Raw genomic sequence first — 16,474 nt, forward strand, 5'->3', positions numbered from 1 at the left:
TGCAAATCAAAAAACAGTGATTAAGAAGCCTACCACTTGGCCGGCGCCGCGGCTCACTAGGCTAATCCTCCGCCTAGCGGCGCCGGCACACCGGGTTCTAGTCCCGGTCGGGGCGCCGGATTCTGTCCCGGTTGCCCCTCTTCCAGGCCAGCCCTCTGCTGTGGCCAGGGAGTGCAGTGGAGGACGGCCCAGGTGCTTGGGCCCTGCACCCCATGGGAGACCAGGAAAAGCACCTGGCTCCTGGCTCCTGCCATCGGATCAGCGCGGTGCGCCGGCCGCAGCGCGCCGGCCGCGGCGGCCATTGGAGGGTGAACCAACGGCAAAAAGGAAGACCTTTCTCTCTCTCTCTCTCTCTCTCTCTCACTGTCCACTCTGCCTGTCAAAAAAATAAAAAAAAAAAAAAAAAAAAAAAAAAAAAAAAAGAAGCCTACCACTTGAGACATTCACATCCCATAATGGAGTACTTGAGTTCATGTTCCTGCTCCACTTTTCCTTCCAGCTTCCTGCTAAAGCACACGCTGGGAGGTTACAGTTGATAACTCAAGTATTTGGATCCCTGTCATCCATGCAGGAGACCCAGAATGAGTTCTTGGATTCAGTCTATCCCAGCTTCAGCTCTTGTGGGCAACTGGCAAACTATCTGCATCATTCTGTCTGTTTCTCTCTCTCTCTCTCTCTCTCTCTCTCTCCCTCCCTCCCTCTCTCTCTCTTTCATAAATAAATAAAATGAATAAATGAAAATTTTTAGAAAGACAATAACAAATGCTGGTAAGGATGTAGAGAAAATGAAATTGTTATACACTGTTGGTGGGAATATAAATTAGTAGAGACATTATGGAGAGTAGTATGTAGGTACCTTACAAAACTAAAATTAGAGGCTGGTTTTGTGGTTTAGTGGGTTATGTTATCCCCTGCAATGCTGGTATCCCATATGGGCACTAGTTCAGATACCAGCTACTCCACTTCCTATACAGCCCCCTGCTAATGGTCTGGGAAAAGCAGTGGTCTAAATAGTTCAAGTGCTTTGGCCAATGAAACTTATGTGGGAGACCTGGATGAAACTCCTGGCTCCTGGGTTCAGCTTGGCCCAACTCTGCCTACTGCAGCCATCTGGGGAATGAACCAGTGAATGGGATATATATATACACACACACACACACACACACACATTATATATATATATATATATACAAATACATATATATATATATATATATAATTCTCTCTATTGATAATGTGATTTGGATAGGCCACCTTAAAGCAGATGCTACCTTTTCATCTGGACAAAAATATAGTGTTGACAGCACAAACTGTAATTCACTGATATGAATAACAAGAGCTTAAAGAAATAACTAAGTTGTCTGCAGGTTATTCACTCTCTCCACTTCTTCCCCTCCATCAACTTCCTTCTATGGCCTCATAAAGAGAGACCTATGTTCAACTAATAGAATTCTCTGGTTTAAGGATGCTTCTGGGGGCCAGCACTGGGACACAGGGGGTTAAGCACTTGCTTGGGATGTCAGAATCTAATACCGGAGTGCTGCTCCACTGCCATTTCCGCTCTCCTGCTAACGCACCTTGTGAAGGGCTGGTTAATTAGGGCTCTTCTATCACAGGCTAGCAGCAGTATGTACTCAGAGGAAGAGATATTTGTTCTGTACTTGGATTTAATTTTTCTGTCAGCATCACTGCTGGTAAAATCAGCCAGTGTTTTATGCTAAGACACAACAGTACCTCTAACTACAGAATTCACATCATAATTAAGGACATAAATCAGAGGATGATAATCTGGGTTTTCACTGATATTAACGAATACCCTAATACCTGGAAGGAGCTAGTCATATGGAAGGATGAACTGACTAATTATTGAGGACTCTCTTACTGGCCTTTGAGACATTATATTGTCTTCCAAAGTTTGGTAAAAAAAAAAAAAAGTGGGGCATTCTTCCTACCAGCCATCACCAATATACAGCTATTTTCCTCCTTGTTTTTTATAGATTTATCTACTTATTTGAAAGGAAGGTGACAGAGAGAGGGGGAAGAAGTAGAAGGGAGAGAGGGAAAGAGGGAGAGAGGGAGAGAGAAAGAGAGAGAATCTTCCATCCGCTGGCTTATTCCACAAATGCTTGCTACAGTTGGGGATGGTCAATTCCATCAGCCAGGAACTCCACCCAGTTGCAAAAACGGGTGGCATGGGTCCAAGTACTAGAGCCATCATTAGTACATTCGTAGAAAGCTGTATCAGAAGTGAAGGAGATGGGTTTCAAACTCACACTCATATGGGACGTGGATATCCTAAGCAGTGGCTTAACCCACTGTGCCTCAACGTCTGGCCCTGTAGTGCTGTTTTCCTAAAGCAAAAGCACTCAGGTGAGGAATGAAGGTAGAAAGAGAAGAAACACTGATCATGATTTGATGCTTAATGACTTAAAGTGTGAACGTGTCCCCTAAAAAGATGTTTAAGTCCTAAACACTAATACTTGTGAATGCAATTCTATTTAGAAATAGGGTCTTGTCAGATGACCAAATTAAGATGATCCTTAGGGTAGTTCTTAATCCTATATGACTGGTGTTCTTACAGGAGGGAACATATGAACATAAAGGGAAGATGATAAGATACAGGACTAATGTCATCCATGAGAAAAAGGACATGTGAGGCCACCAGAGGCGGGGAGAAAGGCATGAAGCAGATTCTCTCATGCCCCTCACAGGAAGCAACTCTGCTGACACTTTGATCTCAGAGTTGTAGCCTCCAGAATTGGCAGATCAGAAATGTTTCTTGTTTAATCTACCCAGTGTCTGATACTTGTTATGGTGGTTCTAGGAAGTGAATACAGTGAGCTAGTCTGATGTTTTTACTTATTTTCCTTCCAACTAGGTTCTATTCATCTAGAAATCTGGAAACCAAGCAGGAATGAATTCACCAGGATATTTAATATATGTTCAATTGAAATCAAAGCTGAAACTGCTGTGTAGACAATTGGAGCTCTTTATCTTTATCAACAATAGAACAATAAGATGATACTGAAATGATAACAAGCAAGGCAAAATAATGTTTTTTGCCACATAGACTTCAGGGTTAGCTCCTCCAAGATTCCAGGATGACGACTATTACACATAGCAGAAACAGAAGAGAGGCTATGGATGAACATCCATGGGTAGGAAGAAGGCCAGGTTCTTGCTGAATAAGGGCGTGGTTCATCTCACTGTGCAGACACAAACCAAATGAACAACTTCCTGGGGGAAATTAAATGGGTAGTGAAGGAATTATGAATACCAACTAAAACTTATAACCAAGGGAAAAACAGCAAACTCTAAAGTCATTTGACTCTCTTGCTTGTCAGTCATTTTGGCCTGTAAGATGTCCTGGTGGGGACAGGTGCTGTGGCATAGTGCGTAAAGCCTCTGCCTGCCATGCTGGCATCCCACATAGGTTCCTGTTAGAAGCCTGGCTGCTCCACTTCCAATCCAGATCCCTGCTAATGTGCTGGGGAAAGCAGGGGAAGATGGTACAAGTCCTTGGGCCCCTCCACCCATGTGGGATACCCAGATGAATCTCCTGGTTCCTGGCTTCAGCCTTGACCAGCCCTGGCCATTGCTGTCATTTGGGGAGTAAACTAGCAGCCAGAGTGGACCTGCCAAAATGGACATTTCCTATTTTCCTTCACTACAGGTCATTAATTAGGAATGATTAAAATATGTACATAGTATACACTGAAAATATACACACTTTTATCTCTCATTTAATCTCTATCTCTACACATACACACACACACATACACACACACGAGGGGACTTCAAAACATTTATGGAAAATGTAATTAAAGATGTTTATTTCAGTGCAAATTCATGTATGGATGTCAAATTTTCATGAACAAAAATAAGCATCTTTTAATTTCACTTTCCACAACTGTTTTGAAGTCCCCGTGTGTGTGTGTGTGTGTGTGTGTGTGTGTGCGATATCTGGAAAGACAGTTAATATCTTCAACTTCTCTATAGAGAACTTGAACTAGGTGATTTCTAAAAATTCTCTTGGTAATAAATCTGTGAGTTGTAATTTTTTTCTTTGAACCACAACTGTATTTTTACACATGACATAATGAATTATGGAGTTCTAATTATTTCTCAAATTTAAAATCTTAAGTAAAAACATTCCATCTCTCTCATCAGTAAATCAAGACATGATTTGTAATCCAATTAAGTTACCAAAATTTTTAGACAGACATTAAAGAATCAATTATCCTTTTTGTGATATACTCATACAATTAATTTATTTATGCCAAAGATGTCTCTAGATAATATGTAATTCTCCATGTCTTCTATACACACATATATTTATATAACACACACACACAGGTCATTTTTACCCCTCCAGATTCACTCAAAATGTAACATTATGTACAAAAAGAGAGGCTCTAGAAAATCCTTGTGATGACAAACAGCAGGGGCTCAAACCACTTAGCCTGTTTGCACTCTCCAGAAGGCTGACTGCCAAGCAAATATACTAGAATTTGGCATTCCTTATATGCTAGATAATGAGTGCATGAAGTCGCACACAGGCTTAATGATAGGGATTTAAGAAATTCTTCAGCTAGAGTTCTTTAATGCTCTTATAAGATCAACAAATAATGTCTTTACCCTTAAGTTAGAATTTTAAAATATTTAATTCACCTTGATCATTAATTCATAAAACTAACGGAATGTTAGTAAATTCGTATTTACTTCTCCTGAAACTTCTATCAAAACTTCTATCAAAAAGCTTACTTTGGGACTAAAGTTATTTCTAAGTCACAGTAATGTCTCCCATGCTAATTCCTGAGAATAAAACATAGCATAAGGATACATTTTTAGTTCATGAACATACTCATACTTTAGGAAGCAAGCAAATCAACTGCCAACTAAACTGGGCCATTTCTTTTGTATTTGTATACTGGGAAAACTCAGTATCTTGCCACGGATCTGGCATGGGAACATAAAAATACAAAGTATAAAGAATTCATGCACACTCAAACTAGTGGCACGCACTGTCAAAATCTTCAGTACAGAAAGGTCTGAGAAATAACAATATTTAACAATCTTTGCATTCTAAGGTTATAAAAACACATCTACTGTGTGCAAACCTTCCGCCATACTAAAACATTTGTCGATGTTAGTGAGAAAAGCAAACCAAGCTCAAAGTCCAGAAATTGCAAAAGGGAGGCTGGTTGCAGGAGAGGGTGCAGGCTGGGGGCAGGCGCCTGTCCTAAGGGATGGAACAGCGATTGCTTTTCTTCTCTGGAATGTGCTCATCATTGCCCTATGACTGGGACCTGCGGCTGCAGCAGGGAAACAGGTAGGTGTCCAAATTCCTTTAGATTCTTAGGTTCACCCAGGTTCAGGCAACACCTAAGTTCCACAGAGGAGGGGGGAAAAAAAAAGGCCCTGTCCCACCAGGACTCTGCCCGCTGGCTCCAGGATCCGAGGCTGCCTCCGTCAGCTGCGTGGCTGTGGGGACATACGGGAAACTTCCGAGGAAGCTGCCGCCCGAGAGGAGAAAATCCTGCCACCAGCGCACGTAGCCCGGTTGGCAGTGCTGGCCGAGGGTGAAGACAAGACGCTATGGGTTACTCACAGTTTGCCTCTGAGACGGGAAGCACTAGGGCGAGACACGCCAGCAGCGCCCCGCAGCGCCCCCCGAGAACCCTCATTGCAAAGCGGCAGAGGCGCGGGCGGGGAGCGGGAGCGTGCCGCGGGGCCCGAGCGCTCGGCGCGCGCGCAGCTGCGAGCCCTGGCACTGCTCTGGGTGGACTGCGGCGCGCCGGCGCCGGGGAGGCACCCCTGGGGGCGGGGGACCGCCCGCTCCCAGCCCCCAGCCCTAGAGGGGGAAGTGATAACAAGGACATTTCCAGGAAGCTTTTGCGGCTAGGGGGGAAGGGCTGAGGGACAGCGTTGCGAGCCCGGTAAACACAGCCGAGACCTGCGTCCTCGCCCGCCCCCAGGTCCCTGCGGTTGCTTCCACGGAGGAAGGACACGCAGTCCAAACCTCCGGCCACCCAGGCTGCAGGGCCGAGAGAGAGCTTTGAGAGCTCAGAGGACAGGAGCTCCGGGCTTAGAAGAAGTGCTGAGGATGAGGATGTGACCCAGAACTTGGAAGCCAGTGAGGACCTTGAGGAAGGAGAATGGAAGAATATAGGATGTTTGTGATCGTTCATATCTTTGTTGTGGTCTTGTATTTATGGCTTTAAAAAAACTGCAAAAAGTATTTCGGTGACATCTGAAGTTGTCACCTTCGAACAACTCATTTTGGGTTTTGCACATTACCGCTAGTTTTTGTACTGATGGAACATATTTTAAACGTGTTTAAAGCTGCCTTTGTAACTAAACTGCCTGAATTCAAATGCAGTGCATACTCTGCCATTAATTAGTTGTGTAACTTGGGGCAGACATTTGGTGTAGTGATAAAGATGTCAGCGACATCCTGGGCCAGCACTGTGGCTCTGAGGGTTAACCTGCCACCTGCCATGACAGCATCCCATGATCGCCCGTGAGCTCTAATGGATATCCTGGGGAAGCAGCAGAAGATAAGTGCTGGGGCCCCTGCCATCCATGTGGAAGACTCAGATGGAGTTCCTGGTTCCTAGCTTCCAATGCAGCCATTTAGGGTGTGAACCAAGAGATGAAAATTATCTCTCACCCTTCCTCTCTCTCTCTGTAACTGCTTTGCAAGCAAATAAGTAAATCAAAAAAAAAAAAAAAAAAAAAAAAAAAAAAAGCCAGCATCCCACATCCGTGTACTTGGTGTACTTGGGTTCAGGTGCTGGCTCCCTTCTATATCCCTTCTTCCTGCTAATGTGCACACTGAGATGCAGCTGGTGATAGCTCAACTTGTTCAATCCTTGCCAGCCACAGACCTGGACTGAGCTCCTGGCTTCCACCTGGCCATTGCTGATGTGGCCATGTGAAGCAGATGGGTGATCTCTTTGTCTCTTTGCCTCCCATAGAGATAACTAAAAGTTATAGCCCACCCCCCCCACCTTTCAAATAAATAATTAAGAAATTAAATTTCATGACCTCTCTAAACCTTCATTGTATAAATAAAATGCTAATAATAGTAAGGTTTTTTTGTTTTTTTTTTTTTGTTTTTTTTTTTTTTGTTTTTTTGACCAGCAGAGTTAGACAGTGAGAGAGACAGAGAGAAATGTCTTCCTTCTGTTGGTTCACCCCCAAAATGGCCACTACTGCCAGCATGCTGTGCCTATCCAAAGCCAGGAGCCAGGTGCTTCCTCCTGGTCTCCCACGAGGGTGCAGGCTCAAGTACTTGGGCCATCCTCCACTGCCCTCCCGGGCCACAGCAGAGCTGGACTGGAAGAGGAGCAACCGGAACAGACTCCGGCGCCCCAACTGGGACTAGAACCCGGGGTGCTGGCGCCGCAGGCGAATGATTAGCCTAGTGAGCCACGGCACCGGCCAATAGTAAGGGTTTTTTAAAATATTCATTTTGTTTGTTTGAAAAGTAGTTAGATCTTCCAACTACTGTTCCACTCCCCAAATGGCCATAGTGGCCAAGGCTGGGCCAGGCCGAAGCCAGAAGCCAGGAGCCAGGAGCCAGGAGCTTCTTCCAGGATTTGGGCCATCCACTGCTGCATTCCTAGGTGCATTAGCGGGGATATGGATCAGAAGTGGAAACACTGGGACTCAAAACAGTGCCAAGATGGGATGCTGGCATTGTAGGCAGCAGCTTTCCTGGTATGGCAAAATGCTGGCCCCAAGAGTAAGTTTTCATAGTGTTAATGTAAGGATTTTCAGAGATAACATATAGAGGCTAGCATTGTGGTACAGTGCCTGCAATGCCAGCATCCCCTGTGGGTGGCAATTCAAGTTCCACTGGCTCCACTTCCAATCCAGCTCCTTGTTAATGCTCCTGGGAGAGCAGAGGCACAAAACTCTCTCTCTCTCTCTCTCTCTCTCTCTCTCTCTGTAACTCTGACTTTCAAATAAATAAATCAATCTTTAAAAAAAAAAGAAACAACATATAAAGCTATTAGAATGAGTCAAACAGTACTACTCAACGAATATTTTAGTATTTATCTGGCCAAATGAAGTATCAGTTGATTTCCTTTGTGTCTGAGTGAAATTTGATAGGGCACTCATATTGCAAGGGTCTCTTCGGGCTCTAGTTTTTTTTTTTGTTTTTGTTTTTTTTTTTTTTTTTTGGTTCTGTGACTCAGCTGGATGGAAATTGACACTAGAATCCCCTAGAATCCCCTTTCTGATAAAGAGCATGAGCTGTGGAATTCTCATTCACTTAGTAGAAGATGAATTTTCTTTCTCTGCCTTTCTAGGTCTGGCTGTTCAAAGAATTAAATTGATTTAAGAAAAATTACCAGGAGAAAACAATATTCAGTTACACATATACAAATGGGAGTCACAAAATATGAGATTCAAGAAGGTGGCCAAATGATCTTGTTGCATATCATCCCGAGCTATCCAAAGAGATAGGGGTTTAAGGCTTCTGGGAACAGATGCTGCAAATTAAGAGAAGGCAAGGGGAGGAAATGTAGGGATGGTCAGTAAAATATTATTATGTAGATAATAAAAATTAGCTCTCCTCCTGCTGCAGATACTTATATTTTTACTAAGGGAAATTTCCTTAATAAATGTAAATTTCCTCTACAAAAGAGAAAAAACTTGTGCTGTATTTTAGGAAGTTGGGGGAAAATAAGGAGTATTTTCTTCTGCTGATTCTGGATTGTATTTAACTCAAAATTATACACATGCCAAAGTGGCACATTTTGGAGTGGCACCCCCTCTGAACCTCTTCAACTCATTCAAAAATGAATTATTAAATATATCTATAAATCCGCTGTCTTTTAAATTCCCTTCCTTTTTGGCTTGTCTGACAACACCAGGTCCAGGTCTACCTATTCACCACTTCATTCTCATCCCCACATGATTTAAATATAAATCCAATGCTAATCTCTACAGAATTGTTTGGGTTATAGTAAGCTAAATAATCATTAAGTACTATATTTAATTATAAAATATTGAAATGCATTTAGACCATGACTTTTTTTTAAAGATTTATTTTATTTATTTGAAAGACAGTTACAGAGAGACGTAGAGCCAGAGAGAGAGAGAGAGAGAGGTCTTCCATTCGAGGTCTTCCATTCGAATGGTTCACTCCTCAAATGACCACAACGGCCAAAGCTCAGCTGGTCCAAAGCCAGGAGCCAGGAGCTTCTTCCGGGTCTCCCGTAAAGCTGCGGGGGCCCAGGGAGTTGGGCCATCTTCTACTGCTTTCCCAGGCCATAGCAGAGAGCTGGATTGGAAGAGGAGCGGCGGGAACTCCAACTGGTGCCCATATGGGATGGCAGCACTGCAGTGGCGACTTTACCCACTATGCCACAGTGTCTTCCCCAGACCATGACTTTTTTAACAAAGATTTTATTTATTTATTTGAAAGAGTTACAGAGGAGAGGCAGAGGCAGAAAGGGAGAGAGAGAGACAGAGAGAGAGAGAAAGAGAGAGAGAGAGATCTTAGTATGGCTGGTTCACCCCCCAAATGGCTGCAAAGGCCAGGGCTAGGAAAGGCCAAGACCAGGAGCCAGGAGCCTCATCTGGTATCCAGTGTGGGGCCAAAGCACTCAGGCCATCTCCTGCTGCTTTCCCAGAAGCATTAGCAGAGATCTGGATTGGAAGTGGAGAAGCCGGGCTGGCGCTGCAGGTGGCGGTGGCTGCTTAATCCGCTATGCCACAGCGCTGGCCCCCTAGGCCACTCTTAAAGATAAAAGTCCCATTTGGGAATCTGCACAACTTATGAGGAGGCATTAGGAGGAGAATAGCAACTTTGAGATCTCAAATTTTCTGAAGGAGGAAAATACCTCCAAAATCAGAATTCAAAAATATTCATAAAAATTATCTCTAATACAGAAATAAAAAATAGAAATAGTATGAATAGAAGAAGGCAGTGAAGGTGAAAGAAAAATCTTGCTCTTCTTAACTCTTCAATTGAAAATGAGTATCTTTCTAGTACCACAAATATGCATCACGATGCCAGCAATAGTTGTCAATGCTGAAATTTGCATCCCACACTGTAATACTGAATTTGGAAAACCACCCCAAATAAATTTAATAATACATCTTTAGATAAAATTTTCAGGTTTTTTAAGTGACTTTTCCCCTAAAGATTGGTTGATTTTGAAAGTCATAGTTTCAGAGACAGAGAGAGAGAGAGAGGGAGAATTTCTATGTGTTGTTTCACTCCCCAGATGGCCGTAATGTCCAGTGCTGGGCCAGGCCAAAGCCAGGACCCCAGGAGCTTCTTCCAGGTCTCCTAGGTGAGTGGCAGGGGCTCAAACCCTGGGACTATCCTCCACTGCTTTTCCTAGGAGCATTAGCATGGAGCTGGGCGGGAAGTAGAGCAGCGAGAACTGGAACCTGTGCCCAAAATATCAATATTGATCATGAAATGAAGGAGTGATAGCAGCAAAACTGTTTCATCATTCAGAATAAACTAGATCATACTGTGGTAAAATAACCACAAATTTGCAGTGCTTTTTTATTTATTGCTTGCTCATAAGATGTCTACTACTGCAAGTGTGAATTTCCAAGCAACTGCCTTCCATGTTTTGGCTCAGTATTCTATGCTGTTTGACTTAGTAGTTCCAAGTCAACATAGGCTTCCCCAATTACCATTGAAAGGGAAGAGGACAGAACATGGAGAATTGCTCAGTAGCTCCTAAATGACTTCACCAAGAAGTGACACAGCATTGACATTTCATTGGACAAATCATGTCACATGGCACTCTTGACTTAAGGAGGGTGGGAATAACTGTCTCATCCATCTATAACAACTAGAAATGGCTTAACAGCATTTGTATCTACCACACCACTTATGATACTGAATAAACGGAACCACCATAGTTAGCTAAGTGACTGCCTATATGTTGGCACTAGAAGTGTATAGCTGGTGTTGAGCATACTCACATTTTTAGAAAAATGGATATAGTTCCAGAAATGCTCAAGGAAACGTCACATAGTATGACTTTCAAGACTCAGAGGTAATAATTAAATTTTCCAAAGCTACATGTTCTTAAAAAGCAGTAGATAAAGGAAGATCTTAGAAACTAAATTTAGAAAGCCAGAGGAAGTCTGGCCAAGGAGATAAGGGAACCAGGATAGTGCATAATTGTGGAAGGCCAAGGCAGGCCAGAGTTTTAGAAGAGTTAACTGTATTAAAGGTATTAAATGATGCAAAATTGAAGAGAACTGATTGGTAAGTAGGAAGAGATATTATATCACAAAATATGTTTAGAGTAGGTTGATGGGACAGAAGCCTAATAATAGTTAATAGATAAAATAATGATAATCAATAATAGAGCTTTTTATGGTTTGAAAACCACTAGTTAAGGAAAGTCTGTTGTGAGAGCAATGAGTAGGGACAGTAGTAAAATGGCTTGTAATTAAGGGAGAATTGTGGTTTCATCTTGCCTAACTTTCCTATTCCCTTACCAAGGAGACTGAAGGTAGGAGAATATGTATATTAAATGTTTACAGGATAGGTTACACGAAACTACAAAATCTGCTATTATTCATTAGAAATAGCACTTGAGCTTTATTTATCTTATTTCATCATTTAGCAACCCTATATTTTATTTTAAAGTACAGGATTTGCATCCCTGCAAAATTATTTGGGCTCTCATGTTACAGATGGGTTACAGAGATTCAGAGACAGTAAGTTGTATATATGTAAATAAGTTTTACATATGAGTTTGAATTAGGGTTGCATGAGTTCGTAAAGGACAGAGAATAATTTAAAACCTACATCAATCTTAGTTCCAAACCATTATTTTCCCTTGATTACACAAGAATTCCCACTGGTCTCCTTTTACTGGGATTTGAAAATATATAATTAAAAGTAGAAACTGAATATGAACATGTAGGTTCCTACATTTAATGAGTGCTTTATTTTCTATAGGAATGTACTTGTTATATTTATCTCCAAAGATTATAAATACAAATCCAGATACTAAGTACCTCTTTTCAAAAGTAAAACATTACACAACAAACAATTATATCGCCATCTACATCTTGCAGAAATCAATAGCCAGCAACCTATGTATCTAAAAATCCTGGAATGAACACCTATCAAAATGCTCACCCTAGTTATTTTTGGTTGATGAATCTAAGATATTTTTCTCACCTTGGTCCTTTCAATGTTTTTCACATTTTCTATAAGTAATATAAATTTCTTTTGTCACCATAATCCTACTACAACAAATAGCAAACAATTTCATTTCACGTTTTATGTGACAGTAACTGCAGGTTAAAATGTCACTGTCATTTGAATTATTAAGATATTTTAGCAAATGAGTTTTTCCTTTGCCAGTAACTTATAATTGTCTCTGCATTGTTTCTGTAGTTGTGCAGGCTGAGTCTGCCAGAACCCCAATAGGTTCCCATGCCTACTGCATAAAACAAAGCAGCACAAAATCCCATGCACAGTAAGAGCTGAGATCTCTGGATCTCGGCTGGGGTTATTTGAGATAAAATCAAAGGAGCATCCTCGGTTCGCAACACATTTTGCACAGGTACAAAGCCTTGCCTAAGATCTGACCGGGATCTCTCAGTTTATATCTGGACGCTCCGGTTGCCTAGTTACGAGAACCATTTTCCCCCTAGCTCCGCCTCCTTCTCTTGGACCACTCCCCTGTCCCCGTCTCCTCTATCGGTCGGGGGCGGGGAACCGGGCCCACTCAGCCACTCAGAGGCCCCCGCTGCGGGGCCTCAATCAATGATTGGAGAATTCCTATGTGGGCGGAGCTTGGGGGAGGGCCTTCCGCGCCTCGGCGGAACGTCAGCACGTCGACGCGGGGCTTTTCTCCAGCCAGGTCCCGCTAGCCCTGCAAGGGTGTATCTCCGCCCTTCTCCCCGCAGTAGCTGGGCAAGAAGGACAGTTGCCGTCCGCTCGCGGGCGAAAGCGGTTCGCGGGGCTTTGTGATCCTAACGGCCGCCGTTCCTTCGCCCTCGGCTTCTCCTTCGGGCCTGCTCGCCTGGGGGGCGCCTTGGAGAGGCGGAGGCCCCCGGGACACGGCCCGGGGTGGCCTGCAGCCCATCGGGGCTCGGATGGGAGGTGACGGGAGGAGCGACCTGGGATGTTCAGTCTGATGGCTAATTGCTGCGGCTGGTACAAGCGGTGGCGGGAGCCCGTCAGGTAGGCTGGAGCCGGCTGTCCCGGCGCGGTCCAGGGGATGAGGACAGTTGCGCCCCAGGGGCTGGCCGGGGCCCCGCCTCTGCGCCCGGGGGACTCCTCTCCTAGCCGCGGAAGATGCTTTGGTTCCCAGTTTGGTCCCGGGAGGAAGAGTGGAAGACACAGTGCTTATCCTTGTTAGGTTTTACATAGGATTGAATTTCTTTAAAAGTTGTGGAGTGTGTGTATGTGTATGGACTTGGAAAACTATTTGTGGTGTATTTTTCTCCGAAGCTTTTGTAATGGAAATTTTTTGAAATGAGACAGACACGCATGGGATGTATTTTCTCAAGATCCACACATCGCATTCTCTGTCTCTGTCTCTGTCTCTCTCTCTCTCACACACTATCTTGTTTGAGGACCTAGGTTTGAAATCTGGCTCCACTACTTAACAATTACATGACTCAATTTTTGCTCCACCTTCCTCATACATTAAAGGAGGGTGATAATATCTGTGTCTTTGAAGTGTTGTATTCAGTAAGTGATGGATAGCGTTTTCTTTATTGCAGCTTCAGTTTTCATAAGGACTTTAAAGCCTTCACATTGAAAGGGTCCACTTTTTAACATTTCATTTTGGAGTGCTAGCTGTATTGATATTCAGTTCCTGTTTCTTTGTGGTCCCTTTAACAAGTATTTAAGAATATGCCATGTGCCAAGAACCGTGTTGGGAAGAGTGAAAATGATGGTTTTGAAACAGGGACCCAGCCTATAAGGAAATGAATTCGTTTCTCCTTACAAATAATGTTAACTTTTTTGTAATTCTCTGAAATTAGGCCAAGGATAAAATACAGCAAAGTTTCAAAATCTTAACATTTCAAAAATAGTATTTGAAGTACCATAAGGATGAACTGTGTTTTAAAGAAATGATTCCGGAAAACAACCCTTACACAAAATACATTTCGGAAAAAATTTTGCTTTAAAACAAATCTCTTGAAAACTTTTTCACCATCATTAACTCTTAACTGGATTTGTATGCTTTAAACATAAGTGATATGATTGATTTTTTTTAGAGATTTATCTTATTTATTTGAAAGAGTTACAGAGAGAGGAAGAGACAGAGAGAGATGACTTCCATCCACTGGTTCACTTCCCAGATGGCTGCAATGGCTGGAGCTGAGTTGATCTGAAGCCAGGAGCCCAGAGCCAGGAGTTTCTTCTGGGTCTCCCACATGGGTGCAGGGGCCCAAGCACTTGTGCCATCCTTTACTGTTTTCCCAAGCACATTAGCAGTGAGCTGGATTGGAAGTGGAACAGCTGGGACTTGAACCAGTGATCATATGGGATGCTGGTGCTGCAGGCTGGGACTTTAACCCACTGTATCACTGCGCCAACCCCGATATGATTGACTCTCAAGAGTCAAAGATACATTTCTGGGTGTGTAGACTGATTTATTCTAATCATATTCTGGTCTGGTTTCAGAGTCTCTTATTAGGACTTGAAGGTTATTCGTAATAGGTGGCTCCTTTTGTTTCTCTCTGTGTCTGCTTTAAAAAATGTATTTGATTTTTATGAAGGTATTTTTGCATATAGCCTTTCAACTAAAGATACCCAAAGTTGTAATTCAAAGAAGGAATTTTCAATTTATCTCATCGCCATCAGTCTTCACTTCTCTTAGGCATGTAGTATGTCTCTGGAATGATTTGTTTAAAGAAAAGGTAGAGTTTGGAGGAAGGTGAATGTATTGATTTCCAAGTCGAATAGATAATTGAATTTTGTTAGTAAAGCAGAATCGAAATTCAACTTTTTAACTCAGACTATATTTCCTTCTTTAGTAAGCATTGTCTAAATCTATGCTGTTCAGTAGGCTAGCACATAGCTACATTTGGCTATTCAGCATTTAAAAAGTGAATAATCCAAGTTGGGATGCAAGAAATATGTAATTCATATGAGTAGTTTAATTACCCTTTAACAATAATCATCCTTAAATAAAAAATATTAGCAAGTAGTTTCATTTGTTTTACTGGAATAGATAAGAGGCAAGCAAGCTGATTTTATGCATTTATGATGGTCTGTAAGCTTTCAAAAAGTTGTCTCTCAGTATTTTTTTTTTTTTTTTTGACAGGCATATTTAGACAGTGAGAGAGAAAGAGAGAGAAAGGTCTTCCTTTCTGTTGGCTCACCCCCCAAATGGCCGCTACGGCCAGCGCGCTGCGCCGATCCGAAGCCAGGAGCCAGGTGCTTCTCCCAGTCTCCCATGCGAGTGCAGGGCCCAAGCACTTGGGCCATCCTCCACTGCACTCCCAGGCCACAGCAGAGAGCTAGACTGGAAGAAGGGCAACCGGGACAGAATCCGGCGTCCCAAGCGGGACTAGCACCAGGGGTGCCAGTGCCACAGGCGGAGGATTAGCCAAGTGAGCTGCAGTGCCAGCCATCTCTGAGTATTAATTTTATGTTTAACATATCATTTTTAAAGTTTTAGTTGTGCTATTGTTTATTGGGATTCCTCCTCATATTTTATGAAGACATGTTTGCAAATGTATGATGGTTATTAACATACTGTGTTATGAGTTTCCATTCTGACTTCTCTGTTCTGTAGTCTTTCTATTTACCTACCTTTCCTCGCTTAGATACTCTTTCAATGAGCATGTTATTCTGTAGATTGGGATCAGGGTTTCAATTCATGTGATAAAGGTAAGGCCAGAGTTAGAAATCAAACATAAAGCACCATCTAGGTTTGTAGTCAGGACAGGATGATAGGCATTTCAGGAACCTAGCCAGTGTTCAAACCATACCTGCTATTGTTGACTACAAGTCAGAACCTGAACATAGGCTTTTAAGCTATGTAAATTAAACTTGAATAGACTGTAATGCTAGACTGCCAGACAAGTAGCTTACCCCAATAGGAGCAGTGCAGTGTAGTGGGCTTTTTCTTTTTCTTCTTCTTTCTTCTTTTTTTTTTTTTTCTTTGAAAGGCAGAGGAACAGAGGGGAAAGAGTGGGAGAGGGAGATAGCTGCCATCCACTGATTCATTCTCCAATGGCCACAAACAGCCATGGCTGGGCCAGGCTGAAGACAGAAGCTAGAAACTCTACATGGATGGCAAGGACCCAAGTAACTGAACCATCATCTTCTGCCTTTCCAGGTGCATTAGCAGGAAGCTGTACCAAAAGTAGAGCAGCTTGGCCTTGAACCATCACTCTGATATGGGATGCCAGTATCACAGGTGGCAGCTTAATCTGCTTTGCTGCAGCTCTGAAACAGTAAAATATTTTGTTGCTTTTTTTTTTTAACATTTTGAGACACTAG

The 16,474-nt window shown here is 42.8% G+C and overlaps 2 protein-coding genes across 13 annotated transcripts in view; one reads left to right on the forward strand and one right to left on the reverse strand.

Moving 5' to 3' along the window:
• Positions 1-5,789, reverse strand: part of PROS1 (protein S) — an 85,087-nt gene extending 79,298 nt beyond the window's left edge. The window contains exon 1 of the mRNA XM_002716756.6: positions 5,612-5,789. Within this exon, the coding sequence (XP_002716802.3) occupies positions 5,612-5,687 (76 nt within the window). The 5' untranslated portion in view covers positions 5,688-5,789. The remainder of the gene's footprint in view (positions 1-5,611) is intronic.
• ARL13B (ARF like GTPase 13B) overlaps positions 5,224-16,474 on the forward strand; it is a 101,475-nt gene continuing 90,224 nt past the window's right edge. For 6 of the 12 annotated variants that reach the window (XR_016232391.1, XR_016232393.1, XR_016232392.1 and 3 more), the window contains exon 1: positions 12,804-13,192. Coding sequence is in view for 4 of the 12 variants with exons in the window: in XM_002716754.5 (XP_002716800.2) it covers positions 13,134-13,192 (59 nt within the window). In the remaining 8 variants the exon portion in view is untranslated. Of the gene's footprint in view, positions 5,333-12,803; positions 13,193-16,474 lie in introns of those variants that run through there. The other 6 variants (XR_016232387.1, XR_016232389.1, XR_016232388.1 and 3 more) reach the window with 3 other exon arrangements.

Source organism: Oryctolagus cuniculus, chromosome 4, assembly GCF_051225735.1.
Source record: "Oryctolagus cuniculus isolate XC-2025 breed Fujian yellow rabbit chromosome 4, ASM5122573v1, whole genome shotgun sequence".
In the NCBI taxonomy this organism is placed as follows: Eukaryota; Metazoa; Chordata; class Mammalia; order Lagomorpha; family Leporidae; genus Oryctolagus; species Oryctolagus cuniculus.